Source organism: Melospiza georgiana, chromosome 19 (assembly GCF_028018845.1).
Source record: "Melospiza georgiana isolate bMelGeo1 chromosome 19, bMelGeo1.pri, whole genome shotgun sequence".
Taxonomy (NCBI): Eukaryota; Metazoa; Chordata; class Aves; order Passeriformes; family Passerellidae; genus Melospiza; species Melospiza georgiana.
The window spans coordinates 9826466-9854425 of NC_080448.1; the positions used below are offsets into that span (position 1 = coordinate 9826466).

Here is a 27960-nt window from a genome sequence, read left to right on the forward strand (position 1 = left end):
AGCGGGATTGGGATGGGTATCGGGGCTGGGGGAGCAGGATTGGGATGGGGATCGGGGCTGGGGGAGCAGGATTTTGGTGGGGATAGGGGCTGGAGGAACGGGATTGGGATGAGGATCGCGGCCGGGGTCGTGGATGGGGGAGCGCAATTGGGATGGGGATCGGGGCTGGAGGAGCGGGATTTTGATCGGAATCGCGGTCAGGGCTGGAGGAGCGGGATTGGGATGAGAATCGCGGTCGGGGCTGGAGGAGAGGCATTGGAATGAGGATCGGGCTAGAAGAATGGGATTGGGATGGGGATCGCCGTCGCCGTTGGGGCTGGAAGAACGGAATTGGTAGCGGTGTTTCCCCGCCCGGCCGCTGCGCGGCGCTGCCGCGGGAGGCCCGCCCGGCTTGGCCCGCCCCGCTCCCCCCGGCCGCTGTGCCCCGCCCGGCCCGCGCTGACGTTGGACAACAAAGATGGCGGCGGGGAGCAGCAACTACTGGGAAGGCGAGTGGGGCGGGGGGCGGCGGGCACGGGGCGGCTGCGGGGCCCCCGGGGCACGGCCCGGGCACGGCAGGGCGGGACGGCCGCCGGGACCCCTCTACTCTCTCCGGGGCGGGCGCGGGCGGTGCCGGCCTGTCAGCCATAAGGCGCCGGTGTCTGCTGAATGAAGCCCGCGGCCCCGCCGGACCCTCCCGGGCTGCGGGTGAGGGGCTGCGGGCGCCCAGCCGTGCCCTCCCGTCGGCGTGAGGGCCGCCCCGGCCTCGAGGGTCCCCTCTCCCCTGTGGGTTTCTTTACGGGAGCGCGGAGGTGCGGGGTCCCCGGGCGGGTCCGTGACTGTCCCCGGGCCCTGCAGATCTCAGGAAGCAGGCGAGGCAGCTGGAGAACGAGCTGGACCTGAAGCTGGTCTCCTTCAGCAAGCTCTGCACCAGCTACAGCAGCTCCCGAGACGGAAGACGCGACAGGTATAGGTACTAGCCCGTTTCTTTATGTTTCTTTTATGTTTTAAACGCTGCCTGTGGTGCTTGGTGCAGTTTTGTCGTTTGCTGAGTGCTGGTCCCACCTGTGGCTCTCAAGGCTTGGATTCCTGGGGAGCTTTCAGCGCTTCTCGCTGCTGGTGTTGCTCTGGATGTGATGGTGGTGTGTGAGTCAGGCTGTGGGTGACAGGTCACTGGGGAAAGCTGGATTTTGGTCTGTGTGGGATCAGTGAGCTTTTTAATGCTTGTTACACTGGCTTAATTCTGAGTTTTTCTTGTATTAAACTAACAGGAGGTTTTCAGGGAGTTCAGTATTAGGGGAATTTAGCTTTATACCTCCCAGGTGGGCTGGTGTGCTGTTGGTAATCCCAGTTTTAAGGGAACTGGAGCACTGAGCAGCTGTGCAGGGAACAAGCCCTCTCTTCAAAACCAGTGGCTATTTCTTCCTGTCTTGCTGCTGAGGTGAGTAATAATCACAGAACAGCTTGGGTTGGAAGGGACCTCAAAGATCATTTTATTCCAACCCCTCTGCCATGGACAGGGACAGTGTTAATGAGAATAATAAGAGCTGCACATGTGTTTTTAGATGTGTGTGTATACACGTGGTCTCTGTGTATATATAGAGGTGGTTTCTGTTTGCTTTAATTACATTTATGTTTGACTGAAGAATTAATGTGGTAAAACTCTTCAGGTGTGTCTTGTGAGCCAAAGGTGAGCTCTTCCCTGCAATTCCACAGCAGGAATTATCAACCTCTCTATCCATTTGCAAACTTTTCTTTGCTTATTAACTATATCTGTTGTGGGTGTTGCTGCTTTAGGTATGTGTATTGATATTTTTCTATTTTATTATATTTAATAACTGAATCCATTTTATACCTCTCCCTCAATTTACGGTTCTGGAAGCCTGAGAGCATCTCAGCAATGATAATCTTGAACAGCTCTAGTTTCACTTTTGTTTCTGCGTCTGTGCTGTTACTTCCCATGTTATCCAATTGATTTCATTATTTTTGCTGTCCTGTGCCAAACTTACTTCTCTTACTCAAGGCAGATTACCAGAGCCATGAGTAATCTCTGAGGGGTGTTATCACAGATCGGCACGATGGTCTGGGATGTGACTTTTCCTTGTGGTTTCAGTTTACAAGCAAGCAGGGAAGGTGTGTGAAACTAATTGTGATAAATGGTGTCGTGTGTGTTGCTCTGTGGGACAGTGATTGCTTAATAGGTCACAGGTTGTCCTAACACTGTTATTAAGCTGTGATTGTGTTGCTGGAGTAACATGCTAAGAGTGCAGTGCTCTCTCCTGCCAGTAAATAAATAAATCAAGATTAAAAGCTGGGGGGAAGAGGACACTGGTACCAGACAGCTGTCAGGAATTTCTTCCCAGGAGAGGTGATATTTATTTCCTGCACGTGGTACTGTATTATCTGTTCAGATAAGAGTTAAAGGCATGCACAATAAGAAAATGTAATTTTTCAGAGCTTATTTAATCTCTAGCAGACCTGGGTATAGTGCAGCTTTCCAGCCCCTGTCACTGGTGGTTCCTTATTTCTGGTGCTCATGAAATGATGCAACTTTTCAGTAACTGCTCCTCCTCTTCTCCTTAGCTCTGACACAACTCCTCTACTAAATGGATCGAGCCAGGACAGAATGTTTGAGACCATGGCTGTGGAAATTGAGCAACTTCTGGGAAAGGTAACTCGAGTTACTTTGGGCTGATTTCAGCATTTAGGCAGCATCACAATCCAGATTCTGTGACGGATATTAGGAAATCCCAATGTGGGTATTAAACAAGCTGTGCACGTCTAGCTGCCTCCTTCAGCTTGTGCATTGTAGTTTTCTTGCAAAGAATAAGCCATTTCTCATTCTCTGGGGTGCTTTTTCTCCTGCAGCTGACTGGGATAAATGACAAGATGGCAGAGTACACCAACAGCGCGGGCGTGCCGTCGCTGAACGCGGCGCTGATGCACACGCTGCAGCGCCACAGGGACATCCTGCAGGTAACCAAGGGCCTCCTCCCTGCCTTTGTGCTCTTTCTTTGGCTAAAATTATTATTATTATTATTATTATTATCTCTGCTGGTATCACAGAGTGTCTCACCAGGAGTTGTGAGTGCCACTGATTCCATCTCGCTTTCTCCAGGCACCCGCTGACCTCTGAGTTGAAGAAAATTGTGCTTTTTATGTCATGTTGGTGACTGGAACTTAGCTGAGAGAGAACAATAAAGGGTGCTGCCGTGTGTGGGTGGGTTTTATGTAGCAAAAGGGGAAATGTAATGAATTACCTTGTCTGTGTGGCTTGTCATGTAACAGTGTGCAAGGGAATGTCACACTTCAGAAAACATGATTGTAAAAGCTCCTAAGCTTCTCAAGGGAGATGAAGGAAATGTGATGGTTAAAGCTACCAGTCAGTGCTATAAATTAACCATGTTTTCATGGTGTAGTACTCTTAAAATGCATATTTTATTTGGCTGGTTGTGTACAGTTTGATTTCTGTTTGGTATCTGTGCAATCCATGCCCAGTGTGAAAAGCAATAGCATTTGTATGAATGGTTACAGTGGTTTTAGTGCACACCAGCTGCCAGTTAAATTGTGTTTTGAGAAGTACCACCTGCCTGAAATGGTTTAAAATGTAAAATTGCATCTTAAAAAGAGCAGTCATCTTTATTTTTTTATTAATCTTGTGTAACAACAGAATAAACTCAAGAACATCTTCACCACACCAAAGAAGTAGATTTTGTTAGGGATTCTGATGGGAAATTTCAGCACAAACCAATTCATCAGGAAGGTGAGGATATCTGAAACTGGGAGAAGGAATTGCAGTGGATTTTCCTCCACAACTGTAGCTGCAGCCATCCCATTTAGCAGCTACTCTAAGAGCAGTGAGTTTTAAGAATAGTTTGGATTAACTTCCAGCATTTTGCTGTTAAATTCCTGGGTTGATCTTGCACCTTTTATTAGAGAACACCTGACAATTTTAAAGGTGGCTGGATCTCCTGTGGGTGTGTTGTGTTGCTCAGTTCACCTCGGGACCCTAATTTTGGGATAACTGTTTGTCATTACAGGATTACACACACGAATTCCACAAAACCAAAGCAAACTTCTTGGCAATACGAGAAAGGGAGAACCTGTTGGGATCGGTACGGAAAGACATCGAGTAAGTTGTGTTGGTACAGCAAAGGAGGGGGACTGTCCTCAGAGGGGGAAGGTGCAGAGAATGCTTGGCATAGCTCATGTGTCTGTGCTCTGAATAAAGCAGAAGTTCCTTGAAGCCACAGTTCTCAGTGAGGTTCTGTTCTGTTGGATTTCAGGTCGTATAAAAGCGGCTCTGGCGTGAACAACAGGAGAACAGAGCTGTTCCTGAAGGAGCACGAGCACCTCCGCAAGTAGGTGTTGTTTCCTCTTTGCTGCCTGACTTCTCTGGGGGTGAAACACCCGAATTTCACTCAGCTGGTTAAATGTTCATGGCTTGGTAGTGTCAGTGATTGGGGCTTTAGGATTTTGTCAGTGCCAGTTTTGTGTTGTCTTCAGGGGCTTTTGCAAGTCACTTGTGACTCAGACCTCTTCCTCCCAAGGGAGTGGATGTCTTTCATTCTGACTGGGGTAAAGCTTAAGAAACTAAATAGAAACTCTCATGATTTGGCTGGGTTTCCCTCTCCTTTTTTTTTGTCAGTCAGACAGAGAAAAACCTTTTCTCCTTTTGTCTCTACACAAAAAATGATGGAAGAGATTCATTCCTAAATTACCTATGCACTTAAATATTTGCAAATTGATTCTAGGTTAGCAGGTAAGACAAATAGAAAGCACTTTGTTGTTATTCCTGTTGCAGAGAGGGCATTAAGTTATGAGTAGCTGCTTTGTGTGTCCTTGTTCAGCAAAAACAGCACAGGTGAGAGCAAAGAGCTGGAGGATTTGTGGTTTTTGGAGAGTCAGGAGATAGCTCTGGTCTTCCTGCCTCTCTCCTTGCCTGTAGTTGTGCTAAATCCCAGGCTCACACGAGAGGGCAGGCTTGCATTTAAAAAAACAAATAAATAAATAATTACATGTGGCTTTCTTATGTTTAAATTTATAGTCAAAACAGCACAAGAAACATCTACAGGAAATTAAATCAATTTTTTTTTTCAGTTGTGGCTTATCACCAATTCATCCTCAGTTTTCTGTAATGTATTTAAAACTTAAAACTTAATTGACTGAAAGCTTGAATTAGGACTTCTATTAAGCATGATCTTGAAATAGAATGGTAAAATATTTCTGGAGTTGTAAAATACCCTTCTAAGAGACTGATATTGTCCTGAGTCCATTGCTTTGAAAAGCTTGCAAAAATTAAGAGCAGAAAAGTTACAGCATTTTGTAAGCATTTTCTGGCAGATGTCTTCAGAATTTGAGCCTAACATTTATTGAAGCGTTGATTATTTGTTTTTTTTTAATATACTAAGCTCTGCAGTATGTTTATAGGATTAAAATGCATGAAAAATAAAGTTAAGGCAGTTTTAGAAATAGTTTAAAACCACCTGGGTGATTATTTGAAAACATTAAGACTTGAAAAAAACCCACCACAACACTGAGGAAAAGAAAACCAGAAATAAGTGTGAGTTGAGGATCTTTAGTAAACAGGACCAAATTAATCATGGAATGCTCTGCAAGGTGGAGATAACTGTAAGGGCTGTGAAGAAATCCAGTGTAAAAGGAGAAAACAACATTGGCAAGAAATCAAAGCTTGCAGAACTTTTGAATTGAGAATCAGTAAGCTCAGAAAAAGATACTGGCAGAGGAAATTATTAGAGAGTTTCAACATATTTGTCTTCAGAGGAAGCAGTTAATGAGCTGTTCATGCCAAAAAGCTAAGAAAAGGTCCCAAGAATTCACCAGGAGCTGGCAAATTACACCAAACATGCTCCTAGGATAAATTGACAAGCTTTGTGTGAGTCATGATGCTGAATATTTGTAGTGCAGTAAATCCTGGTGCCAGACTAATTGACAGAAGTAGATGATGAATATAATTACATGAAGAGACAGGAGTAAAAATCCAAATGTTTTCAGTGGAGTGAAATCGATGAAAAGAGCTTGAAAAACAGACACAGGAATATAAACTTTGCAATGTATTATTATTATATTCTCCAGAGCAGTGTAGTAATGCCACAGGAATTACATATTCATGTCAGATATTGGAGAATTCACTTGTTCTTGACCCTGCCTAATTTATTATATTAAGTATTTCAACCTATTACATATTTCTTGCATGAGCTGATAACAGAATGTGTGAGCTGCTGCCCCAGTGCTGAGTGCCAGATATTCTGTCAGCCTTTTCCTTCATGCACAACATGTGAGACAGGATAAACACAAACTGGGCTTTGCCCTGGGCTGTGTTTTCCATGAATCTCTTCAAAAAGCTGCAGGCTGGGATTGTTTGTGGGATGTCTCACTGGGGAGCAACAGGAGAGACAACAAACTTCTGCTTTTTGCCTAAATCTGCCTCTTTAATTTTTGTGTCACGTTGTGAGCACCACAAAGAAGATCCTCTTAGTGCTACACATGTAGGTAATCCTGAAAAAGGAGAGGAAGTGAAAGATCTGTGAGTGCCAGATGCTGATGAATCAAAGGTTCCAGCACACATTAGGCAGCAGGGAATGGCAAAAAGCACTGAGGAAACCCTGCCAGTGCCTGGCTCTCCATTAAGCCATGAGGATCCTGCATCCATTTGGCCTCCCTTTCCCAGGGAGGGGCTGGCTGCTGTGTCAGTGCTGCTGGCAGCTGTGCCATTCCCACCCTGGAATCCCCTGGAGCTGGGGCAGCCCTTGGGCAAGGGGCACAGGGGGCCCTGTGCTCTGCTCCCCACACCAGGGAGGGTGACACAAAACACATCATGTTCTTCTCCCTCCAGAAGCTTCACTGCTGCTCAGTCCAGTCCATTTTATAAATCAGCTTTTTGTTGGGAAAGGAGATTTGTCCAGAAGTTCTGCTGGCTGTGGATAGGAGGCATGAAGTGTCCAAGTCACTCAGTTTCTGAGTTCTAGACAGGTAATTCCAGAATAGCTTTGCCAACCACTGGAGATGTGAACAATAACACATAATTTTTTAAACTCCTATTAATTAAAATAAGATTGGCAGACAGATGTTGGTGAGTATTGATGCCCTGTTAATATTTTTACCTGATACCTCAGATTTTCTTGGCTTAAAGAAATACCCAATCTAGCGTGGTCATGTTTGCTGATCATTTTTGAAATCCTGTTTTCTTGGGTCTGTGCCATTCCCTAAAGGTATTTTATCTTCTCTGTTTGTGTGCTTTTGGCCTGGGGTACAAACAAGTCATTCTTTTTCTTCTAATGCTGTTTTCCATCTAAAGAGAACAATTTTGATGAATAGATCTAGCTTAGCATTTTGAAAACTGCTCTGAAAAGTGCTGCCTCAGAGGAAACAATTCTGTTAACTTAGAGTCTGCCCTGAGAAATTCTGCAGTTATTGATGGGTTATAGTCTAAGTCAGCAAAGAAGGAATTAATGTCCTTGATTAAATTTGCAATATTGTGTGTGTATGCAAGTGAAAATCTCCCTTGTGTTGTAGGTGAGTGATAGCAGGGGGTACTGATGAGTTTGTGTAAAAATTGATGAAATCTTCAGAAGTTTAGATTGAAATTACAGGTGTTACTACCCATAATGAATTCCTTGTAAAACTGGGTGAAAACACACCAGTTCTGTCATTGTGGGGCAAGTCTGTGATTATTGCTTTATTACTCAGCTCCAGCACTCAGAAATTAGTCATTTATCCCTTTCTAAAAGCAGTGGCTGGTGGTGAAGCAGGTGCCTGTGTGGTGCAGATCTCATTAGCTGTGGTTTTAATTGTTGTCAGGTGACTGCATGTTTTTGCTGAGTGTTGCTATGCAGCCTGTGAATCTATCCAGTAAAAATGTTTATAACTCCTCTTAGTTGGAGTGAATCTATCCAATAAAAATTTTTATAAATCCTCTTAGTTGGAGTCTCATGTGTGAATGGTGCAGGTAGATGAGGTGAACCTGCTGCAAGAGTTCAGACACCTCTGTGTGTCTTAAAATATTCAAAACTGGCACAGAGAGGGTCAAAGTGCCAGAGTAGGTGGGTGAGGAACTTTGTTTGAAGGAGGAAAAAGAGGAGAGTAAACAAATCAGAGGGACGTGTGCTGCATGGGAAAGAGAAGAGAGGAATAAGAGGAGTGAGCAAAAGAAATAACAGGAACCTGCAGCAGTTGTGTAATGGTGCTGATTAATAATACATACCTGAGATGATGAGGAGAAATTAATGTTTGTGCAGTGCTTCATGTATGTGGAGTACTCTGGAGTAGTAAACACTTTTATTGCTTTCATTATGGGATTTTGTTATCAGCAGAGCTATTTCAAATTTCCTGCTGTTGTTTGGGCAGAAATGGGCACATTGATTAGAGAATAATCACCAGGAAAACTGCTTCCAAACTTTGGTGGTGCTACAGGCAAGATCTTAATGGGGGGAGTGCCTTAGTGACTGTTTTTCCTCTAAATATTGTTTCCTGACAAATTTCCACTTCAGCACTGATTTGCAGAGAGAAATCAACTCAACAAAATGCAGAGACACCTTGCAGGGTTTTTGATTACAGGTGATTTGATCTTTTGGGAGGAAGCTGCCAGTTTCCTACCTTAATAGAATTTATTTTTCTTTTGTTCTCCCTGTTCTCTGCTCTGCATGCCCTGGTTTCCATTCACTGTGCTGTTGCTGCTCAGATTCCTGTGGATTTCAGTGGAACTTCAGGGTTGGATCCAGACCAGAGAGCTGTACTTGCCTCCTTTCCCATCCACTCCCCAATTTCCAGTTGCAGGGCACACTCAGTGACTGCTCCAGCTGAGACACAGTTCATCTGCATCTCCTTCATCTTCTCTTGGAGGAAACAGAGAGTTCAGGAGAACCAGCTCATTCACCAGCTCCTTTTTCCATCCCAAGGTGCTTGGGGAAACAGCAGGGAGGGAGGAATGTGATCAGCCCTTCCCTGGGTGCTGCTGCCTGCCTGCTCTGCAGCCTCAGCACTGCTGAGCTCCACTTTAGTCAGCCCTAGGAAGGGTTTTATTTATTTATTTTTTTTTAATTACCAAACTTGCCTCTTAATTAAACTGATTTTTTGTTCATGTCAGAGCAGAATGCAGTGTTCTTGTGGTTCCATTCTGTTAATTTGAATGCAGATTTTAACTGAAGCAGCACTTGGGAATGAATAATCTTTGTTCTGTGATGAAAAAAACCCAACCAGCTCTGCCCTGGGAGGACAGAGGAGCTCTGGATGGCCCTGATTTGGAGGGTTTGGATCTGGGGCTGCAGCACTCTGCCCATTGAACTGGAATTTACAGTGCAAGGAGGGATTGGGGAATCTAGGTTAAAACATCTCTCTGCTGGCCATTAATTGCAAGAGCTCTGGCAATGGTGTGCTGCTGTTTTCCCAAACACTCTTGGCTTGTTTTCTTTGTTTCTGGAAGAAGTTTGAGAAATTGCTGCATTAAAAGCTGTGCCAGTGCTGTGTGGCTGTGGTAATCACCTCCCTGCCTGAGCACTGAATAACTCAGCTCTGGGGCAGGGCTCTGTGCTCTGTCTGAGCAGCAGCACAAAGAAAATGCTTTGCAAAGAAGGGATTTGAGCAAAGGAGGATTTTTGGTGTTGCAAAGGCTTACTTAAGGATGCACAACAGCTTGTCCAGTAATCCTGTTTCAAAATACAATTCTAGTCTGTCTTTCTGCTCTGTCTCCCATTCTGTGGCTGCAGAGTTTTCTTGATTGCATCAGTGATTCTTTGCTTTAGCCTTATCTCTGTCTGGGCTTGAATGGGTTTTATCTCCCAGGCTGCTGGCAGAGCCTCTGTGAGGCCACTCTGGAAGTGGCTGGATCAGCTTCCCCTGTCACAGTCCAGACTGAAAATGACATTTGGGCACATCATCTGCTCAACTGCCGCCCCAGACTGAGAATAATTTGCTGTTTTCTTATTTAATAGTAAATAATGCTCAGAGAGGGAGACAGTTCGTGTCTTCTGGGAAAGGAGAAACTTCACTATATATATAATTATGTGTCTGTATGAGCAAGTTATTGAAGTAGTTTAATGAGAGTTTGGGGAGGTTCAAAGCTTCCAGGCAATGAAGGAAGATGCTCTCTTGGGTATTATTATTATTTATAAATAACTTAATAAAAGATCATGAAAATCAGCCGAGCAATTCAGGATTTAAGAGTTTTTTTCCTCTAAAAATAGTTTGGGCTTCATTAAGGTAAAATCAACTATTTCTTTTAATCTTCCTGTGCTGTATTTAGGACTTAGAAAAAAACCTCTACCCCAAACCACTAAACCAAAGCTTCTGTGCCTCAGTGTTTATTTGCATGCTTTCCTGATTGTTGGATTGCTTTAACAATCAGTAATTTCCCTGACACTGATGACTGTTGTGACATTTTTATACCTCAATATGTCTAAAGTGATTAGGACACCAAATGAGGAGAAAAAACCATCAAACCCTCCAGACACAGCACAAAACTTAGTTTGGGAGTTTCCTGTGTTACTTCCAGTACAAAACTGAATTTTATTATTATCCAGGTGGCAAAGGATGTGACCACATTGACATTAAAAGCTTCAAGCTCATTGTTTGCTTTTTATCTGTATAAAAATTGAAGGTTTATGGATGAAATTCCATGTACCCAGGGAAAGTGGCCGTGGAAACTCTTGTAGCTCTTTATGAATGTCTGCAGGAGCTAAAAAGCAAACCCTCACAGAGTGAAAGATTGCCTGAATATATAATGGGGGGAAAAAAAGTGACTGGGACAAAAACTCTGCTCTGGTTCTTGATTCTGGGCTTCCCCTTAGAAACAGCACTTTGGTCTTGATCTGGGGAAGGGGAAGGATATAAAACCACACTTCAAACTTCAGGGCTCTGTGGTTTCTTCTGAAGTTTTTTTTGTTCCTTTCAGAAATAAACAAGTCACTGATGCATGTTTTATTTGTTTTTAGCTTTCCTTTCAACGTTGTTTCTTAACTAGGACAGCTTCCCCCCTCGAAGGTCTGTATTGAAATTAGGGCTTTCAGGAGTGCTGAAATCCTTCCTGCATGGTTCTGAAAAGCAGGTGCAGCTTTTCAACAGAATCAACAATTGTGGAGTTTTATAGAATTCCTTTTGTGCAATCTCAGAATCACTTTTATATTCTAATGCAGCATGTCATTTTTTTGTCAGTGTGGCTGTGCACTTCATTATTCCTTAGGGCCAGAAGTGCTTGCTCATTATTTGCTATTGGATCCTCCAGTAAAAACAAGCTGTTGAACTCAATTTGATGTGTATGGATATGTTAAATAGTGATTATTTCCATTTTCTCATATGCAGAGTGTATCTCTGGAAAGTTACCACACTGCTGCATAAATGTCATTCTTGAGTTTTTATTTAATTTCAACCTCTCCTAATGCATCAGAATTAGGTTCTCATTCTTGGCTGCTGAATGATTGCTGTGCAGATTCCTTTGTGTTCCATCAAATCCATGATGCTAAGCAGAACTAGATCCAAATTACCCTTAAAGCATCCCTATTTTATCCTAATAAGAGTTCTGTTTAGAACTTTTCAAGGACTTCAGTCCTGTTGTAATTTGAAAGATGCAGAGTGTTTTCCTCTCACTTGAGAGACTTGTTTATATCAAGTCTAGTTGCACTTCTGGAAGAATGCATCTTGTTCAGTCTCAGATAAAAAGCCCTGAGAACCCTGGGAAATTGGGTCAGGAGAAAAATGCTGAGATCTTTACCCATTAATGAATTGCATCCTGGGTTTGGCTTGTGGATGGTTGAAATGTAGTGTGCACTTTACATTTTGAACCACAAGTGTTTGTTACGTTGCATAGTTAACTATGCAGCTTTAAGAATCATTTTATGCAGCTTTAAGAATCATTTTCTGCAGCTTTAATTAACAGGCAGGTAGAGAGTTGTAAATCAGGCACCTCAGCCAAGTCCTGCATGAAAGCCACAGAGCTTCTCCCAAAAAAACCCTCAGAACCACAGCAGGTGGAAATGCAGTTAGGGAGCAGAACACGTGTCTGTCAGTGTGGATTTTAGGGTTTCATCCTACATTAAAGTTGGGTTGTCATCCTAAGGATAACTCTCACTTCATTTCTGTGTTAGCTGGACTGGAAATTAAAAAGATATTAATTATGAAGGTTTTTATGTGATGGGTCTCTTGCAGAAGACATTCCACCTTGTGTTTTCCTGTGACTTAGGAATGTGTGAATACTAGCATGGCTCTTTAGCCTTGCCAAGCTTTAGTCAAAAAACACTGAGCTAGAAAAGTGATCCCATCTATTTTGTTACAGCACAGATTACAAACAGCTTGTGTTTGTTGTAAGCTGAGCATCTCCTGTGTGTGTGTGCCCAACAAATCAGCCGTGCCAGGTTATCCTGGGAGAGCTCCATTGCACCCAGGTCATGGCAGACAGCAGAGCCTGTGCTGCTTCCTTTGGAGGGATTTTCCCTTTGGTTCAAGGTCCCATCCAAATTCCACATTTGAAACCAGGGGAATGGTGCAGGCAGCCCTGCCCTGGCTGCTGGCAGAGCGTGCAGATGTAAAATTTGAGGAAATGCCGATGGAGTCCATTAGGAAGTTACTGGAATTGTTCTGACAGTTGTGGTTGCTGATAATGACTTACAGTAAGGCCTGCCCTGCTCACTTCATTTCACTTTGTTCCTATGGGTAATATGGAGCAATTATAGGGGAGGGTCAGGCTCTCCAAGAACTTCTCCCACCACCCTGGTGGTGCCACCCTGGCACTGGTTTGTGCCCTTCATGTGCAGAGCAGGAGCTGCTCTCATTTTTAAAGTTTTTACCTGACTTCTTTGGGTAAACTGAACCCTGCAGGTTATTGAGAAGCTCTTATTCCCTTATAGATTTGCTCTAAGGGAAGGAGTATTGCTGCTGGTCACCCTCTTGGGGCTCTCAGGCACTTTCCCAGTCGTCTGCATGCCAAAGAGCTTTCTTGGCTAACTCCTCTTTTAGAGAAACAGTTCTTCCATCTGACCATTCCCACACAACTCCATGCAGTTCAGTGGAGGTGCAGGCTATACCCTTTGGACATCCAGGAGAAACAGATGTTGTGAAGGTGGATCACTGTTTTAAGGGAGAAAATCGCATGGTACCTGTTTGCCTCCTTTAAACTGAGCTAGAACAACTAATTTTTTCATTGGTTATGTGTTTACAGGTGTTAGCTGCAAAGAAAGGGCTTTTCTTAGTGTATCTAAACTCCAAATGGCTGGAACTGATGAGCTGGTGAGGTATTTACTTAGTGATGTTGCTAGAAGTTGGATTTTTTGCTGAATTTGTGTTACAGGGTTGCAGTTGGAGGAGGTTTCACCAGATTATTTTCCTGGAAATCCTTTGGCAGATTTTTCCCTACAGTGAAAAGAGATGCCTTCTGTGTATTTTCTGCCCTCATGTACAATTTCTTTCCATCTGGAAGGAAATTCAGCACCAGCCAATGTTGGTTTACTCTTGCCTAGAGCAATGGATTCTGTTCCAGTGCCTTTCATTCTAGATTTAACAAACTGCTTGCATTGATGAAAAGCAATGTGATATTTTGCTTTTTTTCTTTTCCAATTTTGCAACTATTCCTCATTCTTGATTTCTGAGATGTGCAGAAATAAGCTCACTGAGCTGTTCAGAGATTGTAGGTGTGATGATGTTCAGCAAATTTATACATTGATTAATGCTCACATTTGTGCTGGGTTTTGTGTTTGATTGTTGCCTTCTGCAACAGACAATGTGACAAAATTGCATTTCCTTAGCATCCTGATTTGTGCTTGAATTAGCACTCAAAGAAAACCAACAAAAGAGAGCAGTTTGGGTCAGTATTGGAACCTTTCTTTGCTTTTGGAGTGGTTTCTGTGGGGAAAGTGTTCATCCCTGAAAATGCCTCATGCCTTTGTTTTTGGCCAGCCAGGTTTTCTCATGCTGGAAGTGGAAGATGTATGCTTCATGGTCAGATATATTGCTCTTAATAAATAAATACACTTTACACCAATTCTTGTCTTCTTTAGCAACTTGGGACAAGTCTTAAAATATCTGGAATATCACAGGGAGGGGGAAAAAATAGTGTTCTGCTTTACATTCTTCTACTTAAGTTTTTAAAGAGCTTAATGACTTTATGAATTTTTAATATGATAAGGAATGTTGATGGCAAGCAGAAAAAATGAGTTGGAGATGGGGTTTTTTTTGTGTGTATGTGTGCACAGTGGTTTTTTATTATTATTCTGTTATTATGGTGATGAAAATAACTGAGTGTATAAATCAGATTTGCTTTATACCTGTAGATTTGTATTACAGTGTGTTTTGCAGGATTTGCATTCCTGGAAGCTCCACATTGCCTGGTGATCCAGGACTGTGAAAATCCGAAAGATTTATTGGAGGCAGTTTGAGAGAGCAGAGACTCAGTGATTTATCTTGCTGTTAGAGAAAGAACAATGTAAAATTATTTCTGTAGTTATTCTTTCTGAAAGGAAGAAAATAGTTATCAGGTGCTATATTAGTTTATTCTACAGGGTTTTCCCTGTCCCTTTTAAATAAGTCTATATGATAATATTGCCCTTAATTTCATCTGAAGGGTTTAAAGCATGTTGTGAGAGGAGTTGTGTGCAGATGAGTTTTACTCAGCTAAGTATTCATCTCCGTTAATGAATTTTATTGAAGTACAGACACACAGATTTGCCTTACAAACAACATAAAATGCTTTCTTTTAATTCTAAAAGCCTGATATATTGTGAGCAGGGCTTTTTTCTATCATGGAGGGCATATTTCACTTAATTTCTCCTTCTGATTAATTTACCTGTCTGCATATTTAAGGGACAAGCTGTGCCACCCTCTGCAGACAGCAGTTGCACAGAGGCCTGGCTATTCCATATGCATGGCTGCTGCTGGGTTTGTGCCATTCCTACAGGAGCTGATTGCCTCAGCACCTTCCAGCCTTTCTTTCCTGTAGGATTTTTAAAAACCTTTGTCTCTCTGCACAGGTGAAAATGCAGAGTTTATTGAAACAGATGGCAAGTCAGATTAATAATGCCCAGAACCATTTTTTGCTTGGATGTTCATGAGGAAATGTCCACTGGATTTGTTGTCTTTGCTTGGACAGCAGAAGAACAAATTCAATAGATTTTCATTTAAGAGCTTTTTTTTGTAGTGTTTTGAATATGTAAGTTAAGCACAATTGCCTCGTTCAATGTTAGTTTTTTATTCTGGGAAATGAACATTATTTTTAATTGTGAGAACAGCTTCTATTTGTGGAGAACAGGTTATTAATAGTCAGAGATCTGCAAACTTCCCTTGTGTCTCTGGGCCCTGTTGTACTTTGTGTTCCTGATCTTCCTTAAATCTGACTTATTTTTATGGTTATGAGCTGTGAAATGAATGAAACAGATGCTTCTGTTTGGGTGTCACTGTGAGTGAACTTTACAATCTGTATTTGCCAAGCAATCCAAACCTGCAGAGCAGAATCCCTGCAATGTTCCTGCTGTGCCTGCCTTTACCAGGGATTGCCATGGCCATTCCTGTGGGGTTTGTTCACGTTGCAAGGAGGGATGAGTTTGGAAATCCTCTCAAGAGCTGATTGTTCTTGTGCTTGAAAGCTGTGCTGATAAATCTGTGCTTCCTTTAGTCTGCCCTCACCTACACATCTTCATTCTGAGGGAAATTCCTGTGCATCTCATCCTTTTAAATATTTGGGGTCACTCCACATCGATTGAGAAACATTTGATCCTGAGGTTTCAGATGCCTGCTAAATGCCCTGTGTTGGCATTTGCAGCTCATGCCTGTTTGTGCTGGTGTTCAGAACTGCTTTTTACATTTTTACATTTTTATGACTTTCTATCAGCATTTTCTATAGCCACATTCCCAGAGTTTATTTTTGTGTGTGTATAAACATACATACACATAGAAAAATAAAGCAGTGTCATGTCATCTGAAGCTTTTAAGTCACTTTTTGTGTTTATGTGTCTGAGTAAGGAATAAAGCTGCCCATCTACAGCTTTCTCTAGCATAAAAAGCAGTGAGTGTCCCTGCTGCACACTGGCAAGCCTAATTTGGGTGCTCTAAAAGCCTTGGAGGACATCCTAGTTCACTTGAGGTCTGTAAAAGTGTTCAGCTTCTCTGTCATCTTCAGTTCATCAGCATAAAAATTCTATCATTTCATCAGTTAAATGGACAAAGAGCTGGTAATGATTTTTCTAAGGTAGGTTTTTTAATAGGGCTGTTGTAACATTTTCTTCCACAGAATTTTTTTAAGTGTAACCTGTTACCAGCAAGGTTTTTATTACCTTTTCATTGATATTTTTAAAAAAGAATTGAACCTTTTCTAAACTGATTCATTCTTGTGCACTGCTCTTGCTTTTGAGGCTGTTTTCTAATGGTTTTGCAGTTTATTCTGATTATGCCCTGCCCACATAACACACTTGTCTGTTAGAGACTATCTATGAAAGGCACATTCTCAGCTGGATTGTGTCTCTGGGAGTCTCAGTGATTACAGAAATCTTTAATGCATTGCTTTCCTGTTCTGCCTGCCTTGGGGACATGAGGAGATGCTGTGAGACTGCTCTGTGTACACAGCTAGGGTGTTTCCCTTCTCTGTGCCAGTGGAATAAACACCACACTGTGAATAAAACTGATTTTATTTGCTTAAACCAGCGTGCTCACAGCTGATGTGAATCTTAGAGTGCAGCTCTGTTTGCTGCCCCAGTCAAGTCCCTGGCAGCTTAAAATTGATCAAAATATTTTTAGTGCTCTGTTCTGTGTCTGTATTTCAAGCCATGGGCAGCCTGAAATAGCAACCTTGGTGTTTTCAGTTCTCTGCACAGAGGAATAAAGTCATTGTGTTTGCCTGTCCCCCTCCCCAGCAGGTCACACACGTGGCCCAGCACGTTCCTCCAGCTGGAGCTGTGGGGGGATCTCCAGAATTCCTGTGGGAAGGAGAAAAGTTCCAAATCAGGCAGCTCAGGCTGAGTCAGAGGCAGAGCTGTGCTGCTCTGGGGGCTGGCAAAACACTTGGGATGAGGAGGGTGCAGGATGGAGGTGGCCATGCCCTGCTGGCATCTTGGAGTTTGGAAGCAGTCAATTCTGATTTACTACTGGAAGCAGTAGCCAGTACAACATCAAACTGCTTTTCTGTCAGGCTGATTTCCTCCTCAAACTGCAAACTGAATTTTTTTTACCATTTTCCTCCAAGAATTTGTGTGAATCTGTGAGATAAACAGAGCAGTTGTAGGGGTGCACTGTGGGAATGATGCAGGCACCTGTTCCATGGCAGGGTTACATTGCAGATATTGATTGCTGTGACAAGAGGGGTTTTTGTGACATTTCACAACTGCCTGCAAAGCAGTGATGAAAACCCTGTGTGAAAGCTGAGCACAGAAAAGGGGAAATAGCTGCACTCCTCCCAGGATTATGTTACTCTCTTTAATGGTTTGTGTTGGGTTTTTTTAATGAAATGTCCTTTCTGGGCTGTGCTTGGGGCTGCCCTTTCTGCACAGGGCTGGATCAATGTGTGACAGGCAGGACAGGGCCGCTGTCACCAGGGCTGTGTGTGACACATGGGCTGTGCTGGGTTCCATCAGCTCAGCTCTCACCCAGCTGCTGTTCCACAGAAGGGCTCTGCCAGCATGAACCAGGGTTTGGGGAGCTGATCCTGAGCAGGGCTCTGAGATGGACCCAATCTCAACTTTTTCATCATTAATGATATTTTTTGAAGGGGTGGGCAGGATTAAAAAGCAATAAAATTAGCTGCTCCTTTCTCTAATACTCCTTTCTAAACAGACCTCCATAAATCACAGAGCTATTTCCCCTTTTCTTGTTTTCTCAGTGTTTTATGTTCTCCTCAGCAGCTGCTCTTGCTACACTTAGGAAATGCTCCTCTGTTGCGGACATCTTTTATGAAAAATCCTTTCCTGAGGATTTTTCCTCCTGAGAAGCTGAAAGGCCTCAGAAATAAAATGTAAACATTGATTATCTGCTGCTGTGGAATGCAACAGGTGCATCTGTGATTGGCCCATGTTGGTTGTTTCTAATTAATGGCCAATAACAGCTGGCTTGGACAGTGTGTCCGAGCCACAAACCTTTGTTATCGTTCCTTCTTTTCCTATTCTTAGCTAGCCTTCTGATGAAATCCTTTCTTCTATTCTTTTAGTATAGTTTTAATGTAATATATATCATAAAATAATAAATCAAGCCTTCTGAAACATGGAGTCAGATGATCCTCATCTCTTCCCTCATCCTCAGACATGGTCACACTCCTCCAGTGCATCTTCTCCAAACTCTGTATAAACCAAACCTGTGTAGCAGCAAAATATGACAACATCCAGAAATAAAACATTCTAAGAGCAAATTTATTAGGATGATGATTGGGATCATTGATTAGTGATCTAAAGTAGTACTTAGTGCTTGTTACTTTCTTTAACTTGTTTTTTTTCTTTTGGCTTTCAGCTCAGATCGACTGATAGAAGAAACAATAAGGTAGGAATGAATGTAAAAATTTTCATTATTTTCCATACAATCAGCATTTCCATTAAATTGTGTCTAAATATATCAGTCCCTATATTTATAGAGTAACTGTATTGTTTCCAGCTCCTTGGCAGTACTACAATGAATTGCTGATGGGTTTGGTTTGGGTTTTTTCTATTCAATATTGACATAGGAATGTTGCTTAAATATTTTATTCACCTTAGCTTAGAAAATTTGGGTGAATCACCTTTTGGAGCAGAGTGAATCCCAGGCTGAGCTGCTGAGGGCTGTTCCTGTAGTCAAGATGTTCCTTCTCACAGTCACACTCCTGTAAAACCTGATTTCTGTGCCTTTCAATGTATTCAGAATATTCAGCACCCAGTGTGCAGCTGATAGAGGTGAGGGCTTTTACCACAACTGCTTGAGAGGTTATTGCTGTTGTACATTTATTTATCTTTTCTTACATTGTTTGGATACTTAAGTGATACCTTCTTTAACTAATCTAGACATTATAGAACTGCAGCAACACAAATTTTATTATCTGTGCCTTTTCCAAGGCAACCTTTTGCAGACCAATAACTCAAACTGTAATAATGCCCAGTTTAATGGTTTTAAATTTTAGATTATTGCTTTAAAACAAAAGAGAAGAAAAAAAAGGTAAGAAGTCAAGTAAGATATGCTTTCAGACAATGCATGTACTGACATAAATGATCAAGAAGAATAATTAGAGCTGCAGCAAGGCTGTGTCCATTAAGGGCTGGTTTAAGTGCACACAGTGGGCTCAGGATAATTAACATGGAGGAAGAATGTGTTAAACCACATCAGTGTGTGGTGATGAGCCAGATCAGTGCAATAATACCTGAAAATGTGGTGCAATTTCAGCACAGCCTCACAAAAATATTTCTCCAGCTTAGCCCAGCTGTATTTGTTTTGGGTTCTAGTCCTTTCCTCTCCTTTATTGTCATGCTTGTAATCTTACTTTTCCATCTCAGAAATGCTCAGTGTTTGGTGAATTTCTTTTTTTGCTGCCACTCCAAGTAAGCAGAACGTTAAGCAGCATATGGTGATTTATTACTCTTAATATCCTGCAAAATTACATGTAATTACTGGTAATTATGTCATTGGCCTGACTTCTGGATTCTGTGTCATCAGAGGAGCTCGGAGCTCTCAACCTTGCACAGTTTGTTATCTGGAGTAAATTCTTGCTTGAGTTGTTGCCAGAAATGTTTTACAGTTTTTTGGTACAAAAAGAGCTGGTTTGGTAATGACATGGAGTAGGAAATGTAATTCCACTTAAATCTGAGTTGAATTCTGCCTCTGTTAAAACCAGGGTGAATTTTTTGTTGAATTTTTTTTCCTTGTGGTCCCCAGTAATGACAAGTGTTTGGGTGTGACATTAATTGATGGCAAATCCTGCTGCCTCCCGAGTAAATTTACCAGATGGGAGTTTACCCAACTCACCAATTGTTTTTATCTATTGTAACCCAAATAAAAGAGGGAATTGTGCAGAAGAAGCTGTTTGAGGACAGATTCCTTGAGATGTAATTAGCTTATTCTGGCTACTGCTCTGTCTTCAAGGTTTACATCTGCTGCAGTTCATTACTCATTTTTTAATTAAGCCAGTCAGGAAATCACGTTTTATTTCCTTCACACTTTTATTTCCTTAGGCTTTGTTACTAAGCACTGATTCCAAACATTGAGAAGCACATTTTTGTGTGTGCAGAGGCTTTTGTTGACGAGCTGCAGCCACTAATTGTGAGCCCTTGCTCTGATTTTCTGTCATTAAGAGAAGTGAGGAGTCTGACTCTTGCTCTCCATGGAGCAAACATCCGTGCCAGGGTGTGCATGGGCACCTGAGCTGAAATGATTCAGTAACCACAGCACTGAGCAGGGCTGTCACTCCAGATGTGTCATTATTACCGAACTTTTAATCAATTTTTAAATGAATTATGTGCCATGGGTTCTTACTGCAGCATATTTCTCTCCAGAAGCGAGTGGGATGTGATACTTTGTACTGCAGTTCTTTTGGAGCAGCCTTCACTTCCCTTGGCCAGATTTAAATATAAGCAGAGATTTTGCTTAATATGTTTGGAGTTCTCTGGTTTTCATTTTCAAACATTTTCACTCCTCCAAAATAGCAGACCATTTATTTCATGTTTTCTAACAATTTCTGTTTTTATGTTGGCTCAGTTGGAATATTTTTTATAGTTTTGTCTGTACAGTGTGACAAGTTCTTATGATTTTATTGTAATTCTATTTCTGAGACTTGATCCATCAATGTTTGGATATTGGCAGATTGGACTGAAGCCAGACCAAAGCCATAAATTCCATTTTTTAAAATGGTCTCCTTATGTATTTGGTCTATCTCTTTAGGTAGTAATTAGGATTTAATAAAAGGGAAAAGCTCAGCCACACTGAGTGTTGACTTCTTAAAGGCATGAGCCACGTTTGGAGAATTCTCTCATTTCACAACCACCTTGCCAGAGTGTCCACGCAAAATCACTTGCATTCCTGGGGAAATGTTTGTTCTGTTTTGATCTTAGGCTTCATCAAAGGAAACAATGGAATAAATAAAAGAATAAAGGAATTTGCCAGGGTGTGAGTGTAGGTATGCATTGATGCATACACATATGTGTATATTTAGAGATACAAAGATAGAAGTGTATCTCCAGACAAAGAATAAGTGATGCAATCAGAATTTTTACCAATTTAAACCTAGAGCTTTCATTTCTATGCACAGTCACAGAGTCCATTCCCTAATCATAGACCTTGTCATGAATTTCAATGAGCAAGTATGATTCATGGCATGCAAAATGAAGCAGGAGTTCCAGTAATACGTGAATTATTTGATTTTTAAAAACACAACTTCTTTCTTTAGATTTTTGTTTCAGTTCTCCAGCAGTGTAGATTTGACTGATGTGTCTCAATGGGTGAAGCCAGGAGTTGAGTTTTTGCTACATTTCCCTCAGTGATGCTGGATGGATGTGGCTGCAGCGTGGGGTGAAATAACAGCTTAAACATTAATTTAACTCAAAAATCTTTGCTTCCAACTCAGGCAGCATTAAAAGTGTATTTCTGCATGTTAGACTTGTCCATCTGGGATAATGCCTGGAAGTGTTTATTACCCTGAGGGTTTTATGCCAGTGAAAAGAGCAGACTGAGTACAAATATCAGTTGAGTTTGCTTTGCAGGGAGGTTTGGCTGCTCTCATACCCACGGCACTGCTGAACAATCAAGGGCAAACTTGGAATGTGGCAGAACTTTTGAGGGAAATATGACTGCAAGCACAGGAATTTGAGATTCTCCTGCTGCTCTGGGCAGGAGATAGGTGGGGTTTTTATGGCTGTGACCTTGGGCTTAACTGGGAGAGATTTCTCCAGAAGTGCAGCAATGCTGAGCATTGTGCTTGAGCAGGGCTTTAATATTAAATATAGAGAGCAGGCCAGATACCATCTGCTTTTAGAAACTTGGTTTACACCCAGCTCTGGTAGTTCCAGCCAGTGCAGCACTGAGAATAGTTCCTGCTGGCTTCCAAGTGAAATGTGGAATTGGGGTCATCCCTGTTCCAGTCAGAAATGTTTCATCTTTGGATGGGAAAGGTCCACACGAGTTCTGGAACAGCAGAACCAGGTCCTGAGATCTGGGGTTGGGCTGGGAGTGACTAAATGGGGTCAGTCTTGTGAATGGCAAGGATGGGATTCATTTTTTTAAAATCTGCATTTGTCAGTGAGGCAATGGCAGCAGCAAGTCAATGAACATATGTCAGGGATGGGAATGGAACCAAAACTGTCTGATGGAGGATATGAGGAATCTGCAGTGCTCAAGATACAGAACCAATCTCTGGACTGGTCCCCAGGAACTCTGATTTCTGCTGCTTCTTAGATTTAATAATCTCCTTTACAGATCTGAAGGCTTAGATAAACCAGCTCAAGGGTTGAATAATCAAATTATACGTGAACAACATTGCTTTTTGCTTGAATTTTGATTTGTTAATAGTAGCTGGAATCCAGTTAAGCTCTTGTTCATGAATATCACAATTACATTTCATTACTAGACCATATCATATTAAAAATTATAATTACCCCAGGTTTTTTTCCTTCAGAGCTCTCCAGTAAAACCCAGCCCTTTGAGCTAAATTCTTGAAAATACTGGATAAAAAAAAATTAAATTGGTTTCAATCTCTTAACCCTTTACATGCTGCCTTTTTATATGAAATGGACAGTTTCACTCCCCAGATATTAAAGCAGGAACCTTGTGTTCCCTGAATAATTATTTCTAAAGGCATTTTGGAGGTGGCTCAGGAGCACTTTATATACTGGAAATCATTTTGTGTTTTCACTTCTGTAAATGAATGGATGTTTTAATGAGTCATTGGATGCATCTTACAAAAATATGGGACTTAATTCAGAAGTGCTTTGAGAGACACTGTATTAAAAACTCATCTGGACAAATATCAAGTCAGTGTGGGGGTGGGAGATGGGAATCTGTAGGTTACTGAACAAACTTTCCTGTGTGCAGATAGGATTTTTTTTTTCCCTAACTTGATTCTTAGTAATTCAAAATTCCCTGAGTGCGCTTCTTAACAGCAAATTTTTAGTGGTTTTGTGAGTTTGTTGTTTTTTACTTTAGAGGACTAAAATACCTGCATTGAAAAATTGTATGTTTGTATCAGGTAAAAGCAGCATTTCACATTTTCCTCCCTCTGAAATGACAGCTTTGGTTTCCTTTTATATTTTTCTGTTGTGTTTTTCCACTTAACTTTTACTCCTCCAGAACATTTCCCCTCCATATTTAAGGCTCATAAACTCATCCAAGGACTTATTTTAATCATTGTTATTCCTGTACATGAAGTCAACAGCAGCAGAGGTGACTTTTCTGAGTTATTATGAAGCCTTGTTGTATTTCTGTCCTGCTTTATGTATTTTTGAAACACATGCTAGCAAGGAGAACAGTATTTGCCATATTTTTCTTTCTGTGTCTTCAAGCTTTGTCAACTGAACAGTTCTTTATAATTTCATTTAATATCTTGCTTTTAAGAGCAGGGTTGCTTTTTTTCTGACCTTCAAAACAGTTTAAATTTGAAATGGGAAATTCAGTTTTGTATTGGTAAAGAAACAAAGAAAATGAAAACTTATATACCATGGGGGATATTCTTAATTAGGACCAGATTTCAGAAACTGATTTTTTTCTGTGCTGTGATGGAAGCATCATTTGGGATGAAACAAACTTCTAAATTTAAAGCTTAAGCCATGAGAGCATCATTCTTATGTTGCTTGTAAGGTAATATCAGTTTTCATTGGGGCTGGAGGAGAAAAGTCAAACCCTGCCTGTTTCAAGAAATCTCAGAGTTTCACACTGTTAACAGTTCACATAAAACTGAAATCATTTAACTGTAAAAGAGGGAGATTAATGGGAAAATTGTGGTTTCATTCATGTTGCTTCACGCCATTCATTGGCCTCTGAAGAAGCATTCCCTGCTTGTTCTCCTCTTGTGGGAGCTGTGGATTATTCTTAGCACCAACAACTTGATCCTCTTTCTTTCCCCAGCATTGCCATGGCAACAAAAGAAAATATGACTTCTCAGAGAGGGATGTTGAAGTCAATACAAAGCAAGATGAATACCTTGGCAAGTATCCTTTTTCCTAAGTATTGGTGCTGCCTGTGCCTCAGAAGAGTTGTGGCACAATGTTTCACTCTGTCATCAGCAGTGACAAACAGGTCAGGTTTTTATCAGGCTCACCTGATAACCTGACTGAAGCATCTTAATGGGAAATGTGGTAAGTTGGTTCTGGTCAAATTTGGGCATTGCATATGAATTAACAGAATTTCATTTTCAGGTAGAGGCCTGCAACAGCATTTCCTGGCCTTCCTTCCCTGCTGTATGCTGTTCTAGAAGTGCAATTTCATTTCAGGTCCTGCTTTTTGCTTTCAAAACAGCTGAAGCTTGGTGTTCCTCACTGCTTGCTGTGGTTTACAGCTAAGAGAAGTGAGGGCCTGAGCATCCTCTTGTCTGTCACACTTTTGTGAGATTTTGGCTTGTTGGTTTCTGTGCATGTTCTGTCTCAGGGCTGAAGATTGTGCCACGTTGTCAAGTCAGGCACGTTTGTGGTTTTCCCACTTATTCCTTCCCTTCTTCAATAGACAATGTCAGCACTGTTTGGTCAGACACATGGCATCCTGGAAAGATGCATCTTGGTAACCCAGAAATTTCATTACAGTTCTTAGCAGCTGGCAAGAACATTCCAATAAAATCTCAGTAAGCTTTGGCCTTAAAAAGATTCTCAGTTCCAAAGACACGAAGCTCTGATTGTCCTGTTGGCAGTTGTATTTTGTACATTAAGAGATGGATTTACACCCTGGTGGTTTTACAGAGCTTGCACAGTGTGTGGGTCATGCAATGTGCAGGATTTTCTCAGTCAAATGCCTTTGGTTGTTCTCTTCACCAGTAGCAGAATCCTATTGAAGAAATTCCTTTGGTTGTCTCTTTGCCAGTAACAGAATCCCACTGAAGAAATTCCACAGATGTTTCATGTAACCACCCCATTTTTTTTTCATTCTCATTTAAACATGATTAATAAAAGTAACTAAGCCTCACATAGTGGAGATTAAAATGGTGATTGAGGTTGCTGCTGTAGGACATGAAACAACACGAGCACACATTGCTGCTCTCAAGGTGGAGAAAAGGCAAGTTTATTTTCTGACTCAAACATTTTTAGTTTTCCAAAAGTGACAGTGGATTGGAGGGTGAAAGTGCCACCTCTCCAATGACAAACCAACAGTCCATCAAATTCTCCTCCATAAAAGAATGCAAACCAATAAGTTATTTACAGAAAGTGTGTGAGAAAGTTTGCTACAAGAATGTAAACATCAGAAGGCTTAGAAAATCTTAAAAACTCAGAGTGACAGAGGTGGTCAGGTGGTGAATTGTGTGTAACTGTGAGCTCTGGGCTGTTTCCTTTTCTCTGCTGGTCTGCAGTCAGTGGAGTGCAGTTGTAATTCTGCTCTCCATCCAGCAGCCTTTACTGCTCCTGCTTCTCCCCGCTTGGGAATAGTCCCAGTGTTGGCATTTCCCCATCCAGCCTTTGGGGCTTGTTGGTGAATCCCTGTTTGTGCTGTGCCCTTGACTCAGAGCCCTCCCAGACCGTTTTCCAGCCGTGAACAGCCTGATCCAAAGGATCAACCTGCGCAAGCGCCGCGATTCCCTCATCCTGGGCGGCGTCATCGGCGTCTGCACCATCCTGCTGCTCCTCTACGCCTTCCATTGATGGCTGCTCCCCCCTGGACTCTGCCAAACCTCATCACACCCTTCCCTCCTCCCAGCCAAGGAAAAGGGACTTGGGGGAAGCATCAGACTCGCACAGCCTGCTCCTGGCTGGGGCTGTCAGCATGGGTGTCTGGAGCTTCTGATGGTAGCCACCGACACTGGGCTCGGGCTGAAGCTGCAGTGTTTCTCCTCCCCTGTTCACCTTCCTTTGGGTTAAATTTGGTGGGATTTGTTTGTCTTTAATTCCCTTTCTCACTGCGAGGTAAGTGCCCATGGGATGCTTAACCAGGACTGGGGCAGCAGTTCCAGTGCTCAGCAGTGCTGGGGAGGTTTGGTGCTGGCTGGGGAGTGGGAGAGGATTAAGTTTGCCTTGTGTGGAAGCTCAGCAGGAAGGCTTTTCCCTCTAATCCCAGCCCAGTACTGAATTTCACCCTGAGAGATGAATATTGCAGCTTTAAGCCTTCAGGTTGCTTTACTACTAAATACATGTTCTGTAATTATTTTTAACTCCTGGTTGAGATTCTAGTTATTTCTGCATAATTCATGCTGTGAAAACTGTGCTTCACACAAATTCCTCAAAGTTAGCAAAAAAAAAAAAAAGGGGGTTTGTGTTCACTTTTTGCACAGAACATGAATATGAAAGTACCCTCTGAGGGAGATCATAAGATTTTTTGTGGCTTTAAAGGGACTGACAAAGTCCCACTGTGTAAAAAGGGAGCACAGTGTCCCAGCAGCTGTTTACTCAAGTGTTCAGTCATCTGAAAAGTGACCAAACATGAGTTCACCTGAAGGAATCTTTTGGGTGCAAATGCTTTCATTTTGGCTGGCATCATAAAAGATCTTTATAAAGACACAATAAGCAGTTTACAAAGCCTATACTGTAATTTAGGTGAAGTTATTCTGATAGTGCAGGTAAGAAGGATATGATCTAAACTGTTGATGGGAAATGAAAATGATGATGGTTATAACAAAGGTTTTGGACATAACTCCTCCTAGCCAAGAGCTGACTGTATGAATAGTGAAACAAGTGTTATTTACCATTATCTGGGGGGGAAAAACTTTTTCTTGGTCTGGACAGGCAAAAAGAACCCTGTTGTTTGTCTGTAAACAAAGCTGACATCTGCAGTGGCTTTGGCCCTGCAGCTTCCCAGATCACAGCTTTTTCTGCTCTTTCAACAACACTTTTCCATCTGTCATATCATAACCCAATAAATTCGAGCCTTGGCACTGAAATACCTTTCTAAGAACTTAACTCTTTTCACAATCCACTTAGAGTGCTCCTAACAGATTCCATGTGTTCCATCTCCCACAAATGTCACACAGTCCCCATGTTCTCCTCTGGAGCAGAGTCCAGTGGGATGGACACAATTTTTTACTTCATTTTATAGTGCCTGTGAGCTGGAGGGAATAGAGACTTGTGTAGTGTGCAAACCCACGCTGTTACACCCAAAATGTCTGGATTTAAAGGCTTCTTTGCAGACTTAATAACCCTGTGCTAAAAAGTCAACAAGGGCTTCTAATCAGCCATCCTGCCATTGGGATTTGGAAGCATTTGGAATTAAGATGTGTAAAACTGTGGGGCTTGAATTTGAAATAAAGGGTGATTATTTGGTTGATTTGGGAACGTTCTCATTTGGAAATGAAGTGTTTATTAAGGGGGTTTATGAAAAAGCTTGATGGATAAAGGAGGGTTATTAATGGGTCTGTGTGTTGGGAGATCAAACTCTCCCTGTTGCCTTTTCTTTGATTCCTCCTCTCCCCTGAGGGACCCTGATCAGCACTTGTGCATCTGTTTAGGATTTGTAGGATTTGGTTGCTCTATAGTTGGCAATATAAGATCTTCAGTACCATAAATAAATTCATTTATTTAATCTTATAACAAGTCTTTTTATTGGACTTAACTGATTATTTGGTGCATATATTTAATCTTATTGTGAAAAAGCTGCTATGGAAAATATGTAGATTATAATAAATATGTAAACATAATTGATTTTTCATGTTATGAAAATGTTCTGGAGGAACTGATATATTTTAGTATAAAATAATGGAAATATGCTGAATTATCTCTGATAAAGCTTTACTGGAAACGGTTTCGGTGTTGGCAGCCCCTCCATGGTTTTTGTTTGTGCTGGTTTTGAGTCAGTTTTGTGTTGAAAAATACATTTAATTATCTTTGGAGTTTTCCCTTCATCATCATCTGGCAGAGCGAGCGGGTGTTGTGCTGTGCTCCCTGGAGGGATGTGTTTGCATCTGGCCCAGGGAAAGGCTTC

General features: G+C 41.8%; 1 protein-coding gene across 2 annotated transcripts; it reads left to right on the top strand.

Moving 5' to 3' along the window:
- The first annotated feature begins 424 nt into the window (after positions 1 to 424).
- Positions 425 to 27671, top strand: GOSR1 (golgi SNAP receptor complex member 1). 2 transcript variants are annotated; one of them, XM_058037704.1, is made up of 9 exons: positions 425 to 488; positions 838 to 952; positions 2563 to 2650; positions 2848 to 2955; positions 4020 to 4111; positions 4266 to 4340; positions 18409 to 18438; positions 23974 to 24056; positions 25567 to 27671. In XM_058037704.1, exons 1-9 carry the CDS (start codon positions 458 to 460, stop codon positions 25689 to 25691), a joined length of 747 nt encoding a protein of 248 aa, XP_057893687.1. In that variant the 5' UTR covers positions 425 to 457; the 3' UTR covers positions 25692 to 27671. The 2 variants fall into 2 exon arrangements, with proteins under 2 accessions (XP_057893687.1, XP_057893688.1); XM_058037705.1 differs by having other exon boundaries at positions 838 to 946.
- Positions 27672 to 27960: the final 289 nt, after the last annotated feature.

Bases quoted from the DNA above. Each gene is read 5' to 3' on its own strand.
- GOSR1 (XM_058037704.1), top strand. From the start codon at position 458: ATGGCGGCGGGGAGCAGCAACTACTGGGAAG. The intron at 2,651-2,847 runs GTAACTCGAGTT...TTTCTCCTGCAG, and splicing joins TTGAGCAACTTCTGGGAAAG to CTGACTGGGATAAATGACAA. The intron at 24,057-25,566 runs GTATCCTTTTTC...GAGCCCTCCCAG, and splicing joins CAAGATGAATACCTTGGCAA to ACCGTTTTCCAGCCGTGAAC.